Source organism: Telopea speciosissima, chromosome 1 (assembly GCF_018873765.1).
Source record: "Telopea speciosissima isolate NSW1024214 ecotype Mountain lineage chromosome 1, Tspe_v1, whole genome shotgun sequence".
NCBI classification, from domain to species: domain Eukaryota; kingdom Viridiplantae; phylum Streptophyta; class Magnoliopsida; order Proteales; family Proteaceae; genus Telopea; species Telopea speciosissima.
Window position 1 is genome coordinate 61761748 of NC_057916.1, and position 17227 is coordinate 61778974.

The 17227-nt window shown below is 42.6% G+C and overlaps 1 protein-coding gene across 1 annotated transcript; it reads left to right on the forward strand.

Moving 5' to 3' along the window:
• The first annotated feature begins 551 nt into the window (after positions 1-551).
• LOC122652380 lies at positions 552-1367 on the forward strand. Its single transcript, XM_043846103.1, has one exon. It carries the CDS (start codon positions 552-554, stop codon positions 1365-1367), a length of 816 nt encoding a protein of 271 aa, XP_043702038.1.
• Positions 1368-17227: the final 15860 nt, after the last annotated feature.

Below are 17227 nucleotides of genomic sequence, written 5' to 3' on the forward strand. Positions count from 1 at the left end.
ATGCATTTGGATGTTGGAAATATGTAGAGATGCAAACCCTAGGCCATTTAGAGAGAGCAAGAAGAAGAAAAAAAACAGCAAGGAGCATGAATACCAATGAGAATCATGCCAAGGAACCCCCAAATTTATAAAGACATGCATTTGGAATTGAAGAAAACTAGTAGAGATGTAAAACTCTAGGTTTATTTGGGAGAAATAGAGAGAAAAACGAAATAGCAGAAATTTGGAAGAAGTTTTTGGTTTCTCTTGAGAACTCACCTTGAATCTTGAAGATTGGATGCAAGAATCCTTAGAAAACCTTTAGGAATAGTGGGGGATGAGTGTTCCAAGCTTCTCTGGTCGTTCCTATAGCTTCCCTTCAGCCAAAACCAAGATTGGGTTCAAGAGAAATGAACCACGATTTGGGTTTATATTTTGCCCGATTCTCTAGTCGATTGAACTAATCGATTGGATCAACCAGTGCCAAACAACCAGTAGCAGAACAGCAGCAAGTTCAACTACAGATTCAGCAACAACAACAAGAGCTAATGACCCGCATGAACACATAACTTATGGCTGCCACACAGCAGAGAGCAGTGTCACAACCTAACCGCCCTCCAAACTTTCCTCCTCCGGTGGCTCAGGTTACAGTAGAAAACTCCACTGCTAAAGTGATGGAGAAGTTCAAGAAACTCCACCCTCTGTCTTTCTCTAAGGTCGAATCAGATTCACTACAACCTGAGAGGTGGATTAGTGCCCTGGAGAAGGCTTTTGAAGTGCTAGAATGTACCAATGCCCAGAAACTAATATGCGCTGGGTACCAGTTACAAAATGAAGCCGCAGCATGGTGGAAATCAGCTCGGCCAAATCTCGAAGCAACTCATCCTGACCCAACATTGGACCAATTCAAAGAAGTGTTCTTCAAGAATTACTTCCCTGAGAGCCTCAGAGATAGAAAGGAAGCAGAGTTCTCTGTCCTTATGCAAGGATCAAAGACAGTACTGGAATTCCAACAACGGTTTGAAAATCTGCTCCATTTTGCATCAGATCACTTGAGGAATGAGGTAAGCAAGACCAAGAAGTTTGAGAAGGGACTCAAATCTGAAATAGGGGCTATGTTGTCAATTATGGAGATTGAAACCTATGCTCGAATGGTTGATAAGGCTAAGACTGTTGAAGACAGACTAAAGGATAAGTTGACTGCATCACAAGGTTTAACTAAGAGGCCAAGCAATTTCCAAAATTACAACTGGCCTAACAAGACTTTCAAGAATCCTGGCAGCCCTAGTCCACTGCAATACCAACGGCTGAAAGCGGGCCAAAACTTGCAACCATACCGTTTGGCCTATAATCAGTCAAATCAGTATGTTCGTCCGGCTTCTGGTTAAACTACGACCTCGGTCCAGACTCCGCAGTCGGCGACAAGCCAAGAAAGTCAAGCTTCTTCTCAATCTGCCCGCTCTGTGCCTCCTTCCTAATCTACCAATCCCATCCAATATTTCAGATGCGATCAGCCTGGTCATTTCGCAAGAGACTGTGTGCGTTGGAAAAATAGCGTACCCTCAAGACTCCAATCATCTGGCCGGCCCTACCAACACCAAGATGGCCGGACACAAGGGAAAGTGTACACGCTGACCAATGAGGAAGCAGAGGTGGATCCGAAAGTAATGACAGGTATTTCTTTTCCAAAAGGAACCACAGAATAAAGTTAGATAAGTTATATATTACTGAGTAGACTATTGATTGCATCATTAACTTAATCCAAACTTAGGTACTCTAAACCTAGCTTCCATCCCTACGTATGTGCTATTTGATTCTGGTGCATCGCACTCCTTTGTCTCTAGTATCTTTACAAGTAGAATGAACATAACTCTAAGAAATATAGGGCACAAGTTTATAGTGAGGACCCCAGCTAGAAGTGTAATAAGTTTGAAAGAGGTATTTGATGCTTGCCCCATAGAAATTTGCGGGCGGAACTTGATGGCACGTTTGATCAAGTTTGACATGAAGGACTTTGATGTAATCTTAGGAATGGATTGGTTGTCCGCTCACGGAGCAAGTGTCATGTGTGCGGAAAGAAAGATCGTGTTTAAGCCTAAGGAAGGAGATGAATTTACCTATAAAAGTGAACCGATGAGGAAGCCCAAGAAGGTGATGATATCCGCACTCCAAGCGAAGAAGTTATTGGATGATGGGTGCTAGGGGTATCTGGCTACAGTCAGGGATACATAGGAAAAGGTAAAGCCATTGGAGGAGTTAGATGTAGTTTGGGAATTTCCTTATGTGTTTCCCAAAGACGTAACTCAACTGCCACCAGAGTGAGAAACGGAATTTGCAATAGATCTGATTCCTGGGGCAGCCCCGGTGTCTAAAGCACCATATCATATGGTGCCTATAGAGTTGAAGGAATTACAAATTCAGTTGCAGGATCTATTAAAGAAAGGATTTATCTGGCCCAGTGTGCCGCCTTCGGGAGCCTCGGTCTTGTTTGTAAGGAAGAAGGATGGAAGTATGTGTATGTGCATCGATTATCGGGAATTGAACAAACTTACCATCAAGAACCGATACCTGTTGCCAGGCATCAATGACCTATTCGATCAGCTGCAAGGCGCAAGTGTTTTCTCAAAGATTGACCTCAAATCTGGGTATCACCAATTGAGAATCAAGAGCAGTGATATCCATCGACTGCGTTCAGAACGAGGTACGGACACTATGAGTTTTTGGTGCTGTCCTTCGGACTGACAAATGCCCCTGCAGCATTCATGGATATGATGAATAGAGTGTTTCATGATGTTCTGGACAAGTATGTCATAGTCTTCATAGATGACATTTTAATCTATTCGAGGAATGCAGAGGATCATGCACATCACCTGAGGTTTGTACTCCAACGGCTGAGGGAACATCAATTGTTAGTGAAATTCAGCAAGTACGAATTTTGGCTCCGCCAGATAGGATTCCTAGGGCATGTAGTCTCGAGTGAGGGCATTAAAGTCAACCCCGGGAAGGTCAAGGCGGTCCTTGAATGGGAGACACCGAAGAATGCCACGGAAATCCATAGTTTCCTGGGACTGGCCGGTTACTATTATCGATTCATTGAAAACTTTTCACGAATATTGACGCCCATGACTCGTCTAACCAGGAAGGGAGCAAAGTTTGAATGGTCGGATGCTAGTGAGAAAATTTTTCATGAGCTTAGAAGATTATTGGTGTCAGCTCCGATTTTGACCATCCCTGATGGCACAGGTGACATGACTGTGTACACAGATGCATCTAGAACTGGCTTGGGCTATGTATTGATGCAAAAAGGGAAGGTGGTCGCCTATGCATCAAGGCAACTAAAGGAACATGAGAAGAACTACCCCACTCACGACCTAGAGTTAGCGGCGGTGGTTTTTGCTTTGAAAATTAGGCGGCATTATTTATATGGCGAGAAAAGTGAAATCTTCAGCAACCAAAAGAGCCTAAAGTACTTCTTCACATAGAAGGATCTGAACATGAGACAAAGAAGGTGGTTGGAACCAGTAAAGGATTACGACTGTGACACATACAATACCACCCCAGAAAGGCCAACGTAGTCACAGATGCATTAAGCAGGAAGGCCCAGACATAATCCCTTGCTTCACTAGCTATTAGTGAGCAATTGATTGAGGAAGCTAGAAAGTTTGATTTGGAACTAATGATTGATGGGACAGCAGTATTGTTGGCAGCCTTGGATGTCCAACCATCAATCAGAGATGAGATCATAGAAAAAAAGCCGAGAGATCCAGAGTTATGGAAGATTATTAGAGGCATCCAACAAGGAACTTGGGAGGACCCAGACTTCTCAATTGTTAGTGATGGAGCGCTGAAATTTAGAGATAGATTGTGCGTCCCAGCCGATTATAATGTGCAGAATCGAATTCTCAAAGAAGCCCATAATTCACCATACTCTATACACTCAGGCAGCATAAAGATGTACAAGGACCTAAAGGGGTATTACTGGTGGATCGGAATGAAGGAAACCGTAGCACTGTACATTTTAGAATGTCTCTCCTGTCAATAGATAAAGGCGGAAAGGCACAGACCACATGGGCTGTTGCAACCATTACCAGTCCCTGAGTGGAAGTGGGACCATATTACTGTGGACTTTGTAACTTGTCTTCCCTTGACAAAGAAGGGCATGAATGCAATCTAGGTGATCGTTGATAGATTGACTAAGTCGGCCCACTTTATTCCTATAAAGGTTACTTATTCGTTGGACAAGCTAGCCTAGCTATACATCAATGGTGTAGTTCGCCTGCATGGTGTGCCGGTCAGCATCATATCTGATCGAGACCCTAGATTTACCTCAAGATTTTGGAAATGCTTTCAACAAGCTATGGGCACTCAGTTAAACCTAAATACTACCTTCCACCCTCAGACCGATGGGCAATCCAAGCGGACCATACAGACATTGGAAGATATGCTCAGGGCATGTTAATTGGAGATGAAGGATAGTTGGGACTCGTATGTTCCCCTGATAGAATTTGCTTACAATAACAGCTACCATTCCACCATTGGAATGGCACCCTACGAAGCACTATATGGGAGGAAATGCCACACACCTCTCTATTGGGATGAAGTTGGAGAACGACACATGATAGGCCCGGAGTTAGTACAGGTCACATGTGAGAAGGTGGACATGATTAGAGAAAAGATTAAAGTGGCTCAATCAAGGCAGAAGAGCTACACTGACAACAGAAGGAAGGATATTGAGTTCGCAGTAGGAAAAAAGGTATTTCTTCGAGTATCATCAACCAAAGGCATCACGCACTTCAGCAAGAAAGGGACATTAAGCCCAAGGAATATTGGTCCATACGAAATCCTAACAAGAGTTGGACCAGTAGCATACCTGCTAGCTCTACCTCTGACATTTTAAGGTGTACATAATGTGTTCCACATGTCGATGCTAAAGAAGTACATCACCAACCCGACACATGTACTTTCGACTGAACCAGAACATCTTGACGCTGACCTGACCTACGTGGAGCAACCCGAAGAGATCCTGGCTCGGAAGGAACATAAACTCCGCAACCACACCGTTACTCATGTCAAGGTTTGATGGAGAAACCACACCCCCGAGGAAGCATCGTGGGAAAATGAAGAAGAAATGCATAAAGAATACCCTCGCCTTTTCAGCTTATAAGGTACGTCAATTTTGAGGACAAAATTCTTGTAAGGGGGGGAGGATGTTACATCTGTGCCCGGACCCTGACCCGAACTCCGAATGTAGGTCTGGAACCCGATGGATCCTGGGTCTTACCCACTAACAACCTATGGTGCACCGACCCGGTGATCATTTTTTAGGGGGAAACTCTGGTCATGTCATACCTACCGATCCAAAGGTAGCTACCAGATCTGTGCTGCTGTTCCATACACAAAATGATGGACAACCTGAGGTACAACCCCTGCTTAAACCAAAATAAGAATAAAGTCATTTGTAAATGATTAAATGGGGTTTAAAGGCCACAAGTTATACAAGGACAATGCCCTAGGCATGGCACAGGCCTTAGTGGGACCCTGATGCAAAAACAGTAGGGATGTACCTACTGGTCCACCCCTACTAGTCTATTGGATCAACCAGTTGGATCGACCAGTACTGCAAAACTGCACAGAATGCATCTCGGATGCGTGGGGCCCAGTGTTTTGTGTCTCGGATCACCTCCCCGTGCCTAGAATGATCCGAGGAAATATTGTCCTAACAATGTGATTGTGTGGGGCCCACTTTGAAGCTATTTGCATAAGAGAATTGGTTTTAAGAATGTGTTTTTCATAAAACACATTTGGCAAACAGACCTTAGTGGCTGGGTCTATATAAAGACCAGCCTCAGTCTAAAAATCTCTCCTACTCAGTCCGTTGGAGAGAAAGAAGAGAAGGAGAAGGAGAAAGAGAAGGGAAGAAGAGGAAAGCAAGAGCTAGAGCCATCCTTGTGCTTGTACCCTATAAGGTAAGCCTACCCAGCCCTTCCCTGTTTCTTCCTAGCCATTACCATGGCTGTAACCATGAATTTTCTCTATTTATGGCTGCATAACCATGTACCCATGATTTCTTTAATAAAAAGCATGCTTTCTAAGATTCGATGCTTTAAGTCTTGCATGCATGTAAGGATTTATCATTCTGAACCATTCATCCCTCCTTTTTCCATGTTCTATATTCTATAACCACCATACCCAATCTTGGATGGTTAAGATTCCATGTCCTTATAGAGCTTTGAATGTATCTTTTAGTATAGGATATGTTTCTCTTAGTGTTCATGACAACTCCATGGTCTCTTGCTCATAACAGTACTGATTCTGAACTAATTGAACTCTTTTAAATTGATTCCTGTAGTCTCTTATATGAGCAACCATGAATGATTAGCCATATGGGCCATAGACCTCAAAACCTCCATACATGTTTGCTTTATCACTATATATAGGTTGGATATCATGCATGGAACCCTACTGTAACCCCTGATCATCCATGCATGCTGTTGATCCAAAGATCTAACCCAAAACAGCCTTAACTTTTAAATTTTTGAGCTGTTCTTGCACTGGTCCATTGGATGGACCAGTACCAATCGACCACTGCAGGAAACTAAAACCTGTGCTACCCCTAGCTTACCTCTTGGTCTGTAATGCCCCGTATGAGGCCTTGCATGTCATCCTAGCTAAAATTCATGCTCTGTACCAGTGTTTAGAGCTAATCTGACATCCCGGCACGAGTTTTGGGCAACCAAACTTATATCTGGCATAGAAGCATAACCCAAATCATTGATGGAACCACTGTAGTACCATCTAAAACCCCTGGTGTGAACCCCATCCGATTCTGTGTCTAAAGCCCCTACTGGTCCATTGGATGGACCAGTACCAATCAACCACTGCTGGGGACCTAACCCTGTGTTGTCTTAGACCTACCCCAAGGTCTGGAACACTCTTTTTAGAGCCTTTGGTATAAACCCCAATGCAAAACACATCTTTCCAGCCCTGTTCCTACACTTGGAGCAATGGGTTGATTGCCACTGGTCCATTGGATAGACCAGTCCAATCAACCAGTGAAAACCATTGATGAAGAACTTGAACTTAACATCTGTAGTCACTTAGAACAGTACTTGGGCACCCTATGGGTCTAAAATCATAAACCCCTGTTGATTTTTTACCACAGCAGCCTACTGGTCCATTGAATAGACCAGTTTCAATCGACCACTGCTGCTGTCATGGCAGTTTTGAGTCCTGCTTTGGTCTGGAGGATTGACCAAGGTCACCCCTAGTAACGTAGGATAATTTAGTGTGTATTAATATAATCTTTCTAATTTATTTACTTAGGCTTTGATTATCCGCCCGGCGACGCGTATCTGTGCACTCTTGCAGATCAACAGTCTTCGGATCCGACAGATTACAGCCAAGGTGTGTGGATATTAGATCTTTCCTAATATCCAAGAGTGTGAAGGACATTAGATCTTTTCTTGGTTATGTAGGTTTTTATAAAAGGTTCATCAAGGACTTTAGCAAGATAGCTAGACCTCTCACTTCCCTTTTGGCAAAGGACTACCCATTTGATTTCTCCCCTGAGTATCATAAGAGTTTTGAGCAATTGAAAAAAGCATTGACCTCAGCCCCCATTATTCAAGCTCCAAATTGGATAGTGCCATTTGAGCTTATATGTGATGCCTCTAATTTTGCAATAGGGGTTATTCTTAAGCAAAGAATCAACAAATTGCCCCATGTGATTTATTATGCAAGTAGGACTCTTGATGATGCACAGCTTAACTATATCACCATTGAGAAAGAATTTTTAACTGTTGTGTTTGCTTTAGAGAAATTCAGGCCCTACTTGATTGGTTCACATGTGATTGTTTATACTGACCATGCAGCTATCAAATATCTTGTGTAGAAAAAAGATGCTAAGGCTCACGTCATTAGGTGGGTCCTCTTATTGCAGAAATTTGATCTTGAAATTAGGGATAAGAAAGGATGTGAAAATTTGGTTGCAGACCATCTATCCTGGCTGCCTAATTCTTTGACTGTCCATTCTCCGGTCAACGAGAATTTTTCTGATGAATTTCTGATGGCAGTGTCTAGTGAACCTTGGTTTGCTGACATTGTCAATTATCTGGTTACGGGTGTGACACCTGCACATTGGTTCACACAAGATAAAAATCGTTTCTTTTCACAAATTAAATATTTCTTTTGGGATGATCCTTATCTTTTTAAGACTTATAAGGATCAAGTAATCCGGAGATGTGTTCCTGATCATGAGCAACAATCTGTCCTATCTTTTTGCCATGATCAGGCTTGTGGAGGCCACTGTGGGCCCAATAAGACAGTGGCCAAGATTTTACAATGTGAATTTTATTGGCCTACTCTTTTTAGAGACGCTTTTACTTATTGCAAGGCATGTCCTTCATGCCAATCTTTAGGGCATCTCACCAGGAGGAACATGATGCCCCTCGACCCAATTTTGGTGATTAAGTTGTTTGATGTATGGAGCACAGATTTCATGGGGCCTTTCCCTAATTCTTTTGGTAACATGTGCATATTACTTGCTGTGGACTATGTGTCCAAATGGATTAAGGCTGTTGCTTGTAAGACCAATGACCACAAGGTGGTTGTGAAATTTTTTAAGGAGAACATCTTCTCCCATTTTGGTACTCCCCGTGCTATCATTAGCGATCGAAGTAAGCACTTTTGTAACCGGCCCTTTGAGGCCCTCATTAGGAAATATGGTGTCATTCACAAGTTGGCCACACCCTACCATCCCCAGACTAGTGGCCAGGTTGAGGTTTTAAATAGGCAGATAAAGCAAATTTTTAGAAAACCATCAACCCAAACCGCAAGGATTGATCTAATAGGTTGGTAGATGCATTGTGGGCCCATAGGACCACCTTCAAGATCGATCTTGGTCAATCTTCGTACCATCTGGTGTATAGAAAGGTGTGTCACTTACCTGTTGAGCTTGAGCACAAGGCCTTTTGGACTATCAAAAACTTAACTTTGATCTACTCACTGCAGGTGCCCATAGGAAACTCCAACTATCTAAGTTGGAAGAGCTTAGGAATGAGGCATATGAGAATGCCCAAATTTACAAGGTAAAAACCAAGTCTTTCCATGATAAGCACATTTTGAGAAAATCTTTTGAGGTAGGTCAGAAAGTTTTGTTGTACAATTCTCGTTTGCACCTCTTTCCAGGTAAGTTGCGTTCAAGATGGGATGGCCCCTATATTGTTCAGAATGTCTATCCTCATGGGGCTGTTGAAGTTCTCAATCCAAGTACAGATGCAACATTTAAGGTAAATGGCCAACTTTTGAAGCCATACATTGAGATGCCTGCTCCAGTTAAGGAAGAGGTCATGGATCTCCATGAGCCTCTTTACCTTGAAGACTGAGTTCCTGGTATGTATCCCTTCCCTTGTCCTTATTCCTTCTTTTCTGCATGCATTGAGGACACTACATGAATTAAGTGTGGGGGGGTGTGTTGGACTGAATTGGTGAATTTTGTGAATTTTGATTGTGGCGGTAGTTTGGTTTTGTACATACGTTTCTTTAATTGCAAAGCGAGAGAGAGAGGGAATTAGGTGCCCTAGCAAGCGAAATAATAAAAAAAAAATCCCTTTTCAAGGACGGTAATGGGTATGTATATGGTGAGAGGGACTGAATTGGAAAATATGAGCACTATTTCGTTTGATGGCTAGATTCTTCTATGTGTTTTATAGACCCTTTGATCTTTTGGCTAATAGTTGAGACCAATTTGTTTGTGGCAAGGCAAGGCATGAAAGTGAAAGTGAAAGAGAAAAAAAAAAAAAAAAAAAAAAAAAAAAAAAAGAAAGGAAAGTGAAATTCCTTGGGACTAGACAAGGCACTGTTGCCTCAGGAAGCAGGGTGACTTGTTCGAAATTCCTTGGAAGGAAACTCAAAAAAAAAAACTCTTGCATCAATGTCTCAAAGTCTTATGGATATATGCAAAAAGCGAAGCTACCAAGTATTTGGGAGTCTGGTGTATGCTCCACCATGTTATTCAGGGAATAGTAGTGGAGCAGAAATAGAGTTTAATGTTGTGAAAGAAAAGCCATTGCCTTAATGCCTGAAAAGAAAGTATGGTAAAAAATACTCAAAGCCTAAGTCTTTGGTTCCATCGATGCTATGAGTGGTTTACTTGAAGGTGAGTAGTGTTCAGAAAATATGAGGAGATCCTTTGACCTTGATGCATGCTTGTTACTTGAATTGATGTGGGGTGATAAAATTCAAGTGTGGGGGAACCTTTGGCTCTTTGATCTTTAATTGAGCACTCTTTGGGATTATGTGCACTTTCCCACTTATGTGATGATTGAAATTTGCAGCATTCTTTCTTTTTATTGAATTTTGGGTGTATATTCACTGCAAACACTCACGAGATAAAACTCGTCCACTAGGGGTTCAAAGGCTTGTTGTACATGCTAAGTGTAACCGTGATTCCTACGAAAGTGAGTTAGGATTTTTTGCATTCTAGGTTAGTTTTTCTTTTTGTTTACTTGAGGACAAGTAACGTTCAAGTGTGGGGGAATCTGATGAGCACATTTATGTGTGAAATCTTAGGGCATAAAGCATACATTTTACCACATTGGACAGAGTTACTCGGTGCTTTCTTGTGCTTTTCAGGTTTTTGGGTTATTTATTGCTATTCTGGACTATCGGGGGCTACATCTCCAAATTTACACGTAAAGCTGCCAAATGTTTTTGCATGGCTGTGTTTAGAGATAAATTTTGAGCAAGATGGACGTGACAAAATTCAGTTAGGCATCCGTTTAGGCCTCCATGCAGTTGATTATTCTTTTCAGCCCAAGAAAGGATAATGGGTCAGAAATGAGCTGTAATGCAAGCCCATAGACATTCTGCCACTTCCCAAGGATATTTTTAGCATCAAGGAAGGTACTTCTAATCAATGGTTGAGATCCACCACAAGTACAGGACCGTTTTGGCAATTTTCCGATCATGAAGAGAGAGAAGAGCTTCTAGCCATATGGGGGGACCCACACTGCCTCATGCTCTCCACGATTTTTGAAGGCCCACAAAGTTGTCCACGTTTTTTCTAGGGAGCACCAATGCTCCACGATTTCTTTGAGGACACATTGGCATTTTACTAATTGGTTAAGTGGAAATCCTAGTCATCATCATTATTCTCTCTCTCCTCCAACTTTCCAAGGGCACTTTTGGAATTCTACTTTTGATAAATTTCTTTTGAAAAGATGCTCTTATCCTTGGAAGGTTGAAAATTTAAAGATGCCTTGATCTCATTGCTTGGAGAAGACACCTACAAAGATAAGGAAGCACAAGATTAGAATTAGAAGGTTACTTTTTCAAAAATAGAAGGTGTATGTAGCTAGGATTCTTTCCTCTCCCTCTTTCTATTTTTTCTTTTTTTTCTTGGGAGTCAAGCATTATAAAGGAGGAAGGAGAAGGGAATATTCCCTTATTTTTGGATTTTCTTCTCTCACTCTCTCTCCCCTCCACGATTTTAGAAGGAAAGGAGCTCCCAAAACCGTGGAGCCCCTCCCCCTCTTCCCTCTTCTCCCTTCTCCTCTCCCCTTCTCCCTATAAATACCCTTGCCCTTTGGGTTGTAATAAGTTAGTTTTTAGTTCAGTTTTTTAGTTCAATTCCTTAGTGAAATTTCTTCTTCTCTTCTTCTAGTTTTTGGCTTTCTAAGTTCTAGTTTGATTTTATGATTTCAATTCAATGGTTGTAATAGGTTTAATTCATGCTTTAATTTTAATTCATGTCTTAAATTTGGTTGTAATAATTTAATTCTAGTTTAGTTTTAAAGCTTTCTAGTCTAGGCTTCTAATTCTAGTGAGAAGATCGAGTTAGAGACTTGGAAGAGAAAGCCATGCAAGGATTAATCAAGTGTTCAAGCTTCATCAAATTACATTCATGCAAAGTCTAGTTAATTCATGCACTTTCAACTTTGGTAGAAGGGAGTATTAAGTTCTTATTTTTATTTTTATGTTCTTCTTCTTCTTAACCTCTTAATTCTTCTAGTTTCTAATTTCTTCATCTTATTCTCTACCTCTTTCTTCTTCTCTTAGTTTTAGCTTATTAGTATTCTCATCTCCATTAATCCCTCCATTCTATTAGGAATTTCCATTCTCCATTATTTTTATTTTCATTCTCATTCTCTATCTCTCTAATTCAATCATGCTTTTAAGACTTTATTTTTTTAGTTACTATTATCATCATGCATTATGGCAAGATTTTAATTTAATTATTTTTGTTTTAATTTCAGATTTGGTAGCTCCATTTCAAGTGTGAGAAGCAAGCAATTTCAATCCGGTGCAAACCCCTTCGGTTTTACATCTCTAATCTCTTAGTCTCATTCTCCCTCTCTAATCTCTTCTTTTGTTTTTTTTTTTTTTTTTATGTGGTTGTGATGTGTGGCTGCAATTTATTCCTTTGAATCTACGTTAGTATTGATAGGTTAGATGCTTGTGTGTTAGGACGCCAATTCAATTCGCTAGATGCTTGTGAGTTAGGATGCGTTAATTTTCATTAGTTTAATTAGTTTAATTTAACACTTTAATTTGGTTCACTTTGCATTGCTTTAAAGTGAGTAAAATAGGGTGGCATATATCTCCTTGAGTTTGACCCGTAGCTACGATTGATCTGTACACTTGCGGTAATTATTTCTTGCAAACATGCCTTACCAAGTTGGCAGGCATTACAAAAATTATTGGATTTAGTTTGAAAAACTAGTAAATTATTGGTCGCATGGCAGAGCGCACAATTTGTTCTGTTGGATGTCCCAGGCGATGATGCCAACCCGGTATAGAAGTACGATTAGCAATGAGTGCAAAGGATGGAGGGGCGGTGGAAAGGGTGTAGAGCCCGCCCTTACCCTGTCCGCTCAGAAGTGTAGTCCTGGCCGGTAGTCCGATCCTTAACAAAAAAATTAGAAGGGTGAAATTCAAAAAAGACGTCATTATCTGAAGCAAATTTTTAAATAGACAATAATGATTTTTTTAAGGAGGGCACATATAAAATATTAGATAATGTAAATGTTACACCCGCACCCCAAATATACCCCTACACCCGGGGCAGTTCAGACCTTTACCAAGGGCAATACAACGGTGGCACAGGCCAACATCTGAGACCCCAGACTCAAAATATTATTACAAGAGGTCCCTTGAAGACCTGGAAGTGTGGGCCAAAGCCCCGCGACTTTCCTTGAAGTTTGGGCCTTGATAGCAGCATCGGAGTCACGAACAGAATCACTTGAACTGAATCCGCTCGAGGATCCGCTTGTGCTATCATCTGCCTTTTGGTTTATTTTTTTGTGGGACCCACAACCCCGTGTCCTGGACACCCTAATTGGACCTTTGGACCATGTGAATCCCTACCCTTACCATTAGTTGGGAAGGTGGGCCCACAAGGCCTAACTTAATTAAATAATGGATTTTACTAACTTAACTAAAACCAAACAAGGCTTAAGGGCTAATAGGTCTAGTGAGGTTTGGACCCAACCCAAACAGACCCTAGTTAACTAAAGGGACCTAAGGGCCATGATATGGACCAAACATGGCCTAAGACCTAGCCCAAAAACCCATTTAAAGCCTAAGGGCTAAACTACATTCTAAGGACCCCTAACCAAACATAACCTAAGGCCCCTTCTACCCCTTAAAGATAAGAGAATCCTTCCCATTCACTTATCTCTCCCTCTCCCAAGCAAATCATGGAGGAGAAGAGACAAGAGAAGAAAGAGGAGGAGGAAAGAAGGGAAGAAGTAGAAGTGGGAGAGGAATGAGAGGGGAAGGGAAGAAGAGGGAAGCCATGCCAAGGTGGTTGGCTGCCCCACATCTCCTTCTCTTGCTGTCCGGACGAAGGGAGAAGAAGAAGGTGAAGGAGAAGAGATGGAAAGGAAGGGAGGAGAGCAAGGGGGCTCACCTAGCCTTGGATCTTGCTCCTCCATTGGAGCTCCTCACCAAGTTAAGACTCCAAGCTTGATACCTCTCCCTCCCTTTTTGTATTTTAGTTGTATTCTTGAGCTTGGACTGACCTAGGGTTCCATTTGGGACTCAAAGTGGAGTTCGGTCCCTAGTTGGAGCTCTAATGGAGCTGACCTAGATCTGGTTTGAACTCCCATGAACTGCATTTGTAGCCATTATTGCAAAGCCTTGGTTTTGAACCTTAAAACCCACCTTTTAGACCAGATTGAGACCAATCCTGGTTGGATCTTGGATCATGAGGTTAAGCCTAGGTTCTAGTGACCCTAGGAAGGCTTAGACACCCCTCCTATGTCCTTGAGAGCTTGGGGCACTCCAAGCTTCAAGCTAGAGCAAAAACCCTTTGAAATCTCGGACTGGATTGTCGGCGGACGAACGATCGGATCCACCAATCGTGGTACTGTCCGTCAGTCCTCCCAGTACAAACCCTGCAAAATGGCTTGAGCTGACGAAGGCACAGACTCACTTTATTTGCCTCCGCCCGAGGCCAGTTGCTCTTGGGTATGTCTCAGGAAATTGAACGAATGCAGGGGCGGACCCAAGAAGCACATCCGCCCGTTGATCCGCTCCCTTTTAGTTATGTTTCAGGTGTCGAACGGATGCACGATCGGATCCAAGTAAGAAGTTCCGCTCGTGGGTCCGCTCGCTTTATTTTTACCTTTTGGCCTGAATGGAGTCAAGGGCGGATTCACCTTTGTTGAAACCGCTCATGAGTCCGCTCGTGCTGTCTGGGTTGAAACTTGATTTTAACCTTGGGGGCCTAGCATGGGACCCCTCTATACCTATTTTAACATTCTCTTTTGTATGTCTAGGTTGGTGCACCGGTGAGATTCATGTGAACCACGCCGGGTAAGACCTGATGTTCGGTGAGATTCATGCCAATCACGCCGGGCTACACCCGTGTTAGGTGAGTGGGTTCTGGGTGACTTGGTTGGGTTTGATTATTAAATAATTGGCATTATTAAGCATGCTATTATATATTTATAAGCGTTGTGGGCATTGCATTGATTTTCTTAAATGTGATCTTTTATGAATGTGATAGACTACTCACCATTTTATCGGGCTACGGTGTCAGGTGTGCCGGTACCAGAACCCCAACTTATTTAATTATGAAAACTGTTATATGTCATCCTGGTCTGTATGTGTCGTGCCGTGCTGGTACCCCGGTACTAGATGAAATGGGACGTTGATGCACCCAAAATACCTCTCTGGGCGATAGGACCTGCATATAGTATATCTGTGGTTAGGATGTTTGTTCCCTTATGCTACGACCCTTGCCAACAGGGGTTTATATGTTGGATAGTCTGAGCATCTGATGGCTGAGGAGGCGGGAGAGGCCAGGTCAGGGGTAGTGATGGCTATCGGGGTCTGCCATTGGGTGGTCATGATGGCTTCTACCAGCTAGGTCCCCTTGTGATAATTGAGGTTTCACTAGAGCGATAGGATAAGTGACCCTCAGTGTCTCCCGAGTTATCACAGTAGCATATACTTGACCAATAGAATTGTGAGCTAGGTGGAAAATAAATCTAATATTAGCATGCATCATTCTGTTTGATATTGATTGTATGGTGTATGTGCATTCCCCTTTGCTCCCTCACTAGCTAGTGTAGCTAACCCCGTTGTACAACCCCTTTTTAGCTGTTATGCAGGAGGCACTACTTTGATGAGCACCGTTGAATGCAAATCAAGTGGAGTCAGTGGCCGTGACTTGGATGTAGATGTACACCCAAGAATTGATGCCCTTGGGGCAATTATTTATTATTTAATTTATGTATTCATTCCACAAACTTGTACAAACTGTATGTTTAATTATTAGGAGCCATTGAACGGTTACGAGCATTGATATTGTACTATGTGATATCATTAGAGAACTGATGCTCTATAATTTCACATATTTTAATTTAATTTCGCTTCTGCTAACTCTGTGATTGGAACGATTAATTCCATTTGGTACGTTCCTTTCTGTCATTATAATGTGATGACAGGGTGGACTATGGCTCGGGACACTGTATCTGTGATCCTGGTAGGTATTGGGATGATGTGTGATTGTCCCAGTCACCCCCTATTGTGACAAAATATCTTACATCGGGATGGGGGCGTAACAGTAAATAAATGGGAAGGAGTAGAAAATGAGGACTGTCTTGTGTGAGAAATGGGAAGGGTCTTACCATTACCAACCTATACCTGTGAGTTGCCAAAATACAGATCATAAGATGTGAGCTGTTGTAGATTAGGGGTCACATGGTGGGACGCCCCAGTGTAAGAAAACCAGGTGGAGGGAGTGGGAGAAAATGTAGCACCATAGGGGGGTGGTATGGGATGATGGGAAGGTGGAACATAGGGGTGGATAAAATAGGCTGATGGTGGGGATGGGTAAGGCGAAGGGTTGGTACCGATATTGGGGTTCCCAGTTTTGTAAAAACATCGGTCAACAATGTGAATAGTCCGATGACAATAAGTACAATAGAAACGGCCATAATGACCACCACCACGTTCGCCCCGACCACAACCACGGCCTCAATTGCCCCTACCGCGACCACCGTGGGTGGAGGACGATGAGGGCGTAGTAGAGGAGGACCCCTTCTAAGCCATATTGGCAGAAGGTGCTGGCTCAGAAGTGGGTTCGGTCAAGCTGAGTTGCTTCAGTGAATTTTTGACAATGAATTCATGGCTAATAAGTTAGCCTTGGAGATCATTATAAGATATAGGTTCAGGCCGTCCCATAAGGGTGGGGACCAGAGTTTGAAATTTTGGACGCAGACCTTTGAATATCCCAATATTAAAATCTTCTTTGGATACTGGCTTGCCAGCAGAGGCAAGTTCATCCGCTATGTTCTTGGCATGTTGGAGAAATGTAGACACAGGCTCATCAACCTTTTGGTTTAAATCAAGAAAGGCCATGCGGAGGGAGAGAACACGAGTGGTTGAAGATGAACCGTATGCAAGATGCAAAGCATCCCAGATGTCACGGCTAGTGTCTTTCCCAACCGCAACATGGAGAGCATCCTCGGGCAAAGAGGCTATCAAGAGACTCATAATGGCATTGTCTTGTTTGCGCCATGTACGAGCACCACCATCATCCGAGGGGCAGGGAAGGGTGCCATCGAGATGGCCAAACAAGTCCTGGCCACGAAGAAATGGAACAACCTGAGTTTTCCAAAAGATGAAGTTCTTATTGGTGAGTTTGAGAGTGAGGGAATAATGTGCACCTGCAAATGGGGAAGATGCAGGGACGGTGGTGGCTGGGGTGGTTGAGTTTTCTCCCATTTGAAAAGGAAAG

What these genes read in the sequence shown, in the direction of transcription:
- LOC122652380 (XM_043846103.1), top strand. Translation starts at nt 552, where the DNA reads ATGGCTGCCACACAGCAGAGAGCAGTGTCACAACCTAACCGCCCTCCA.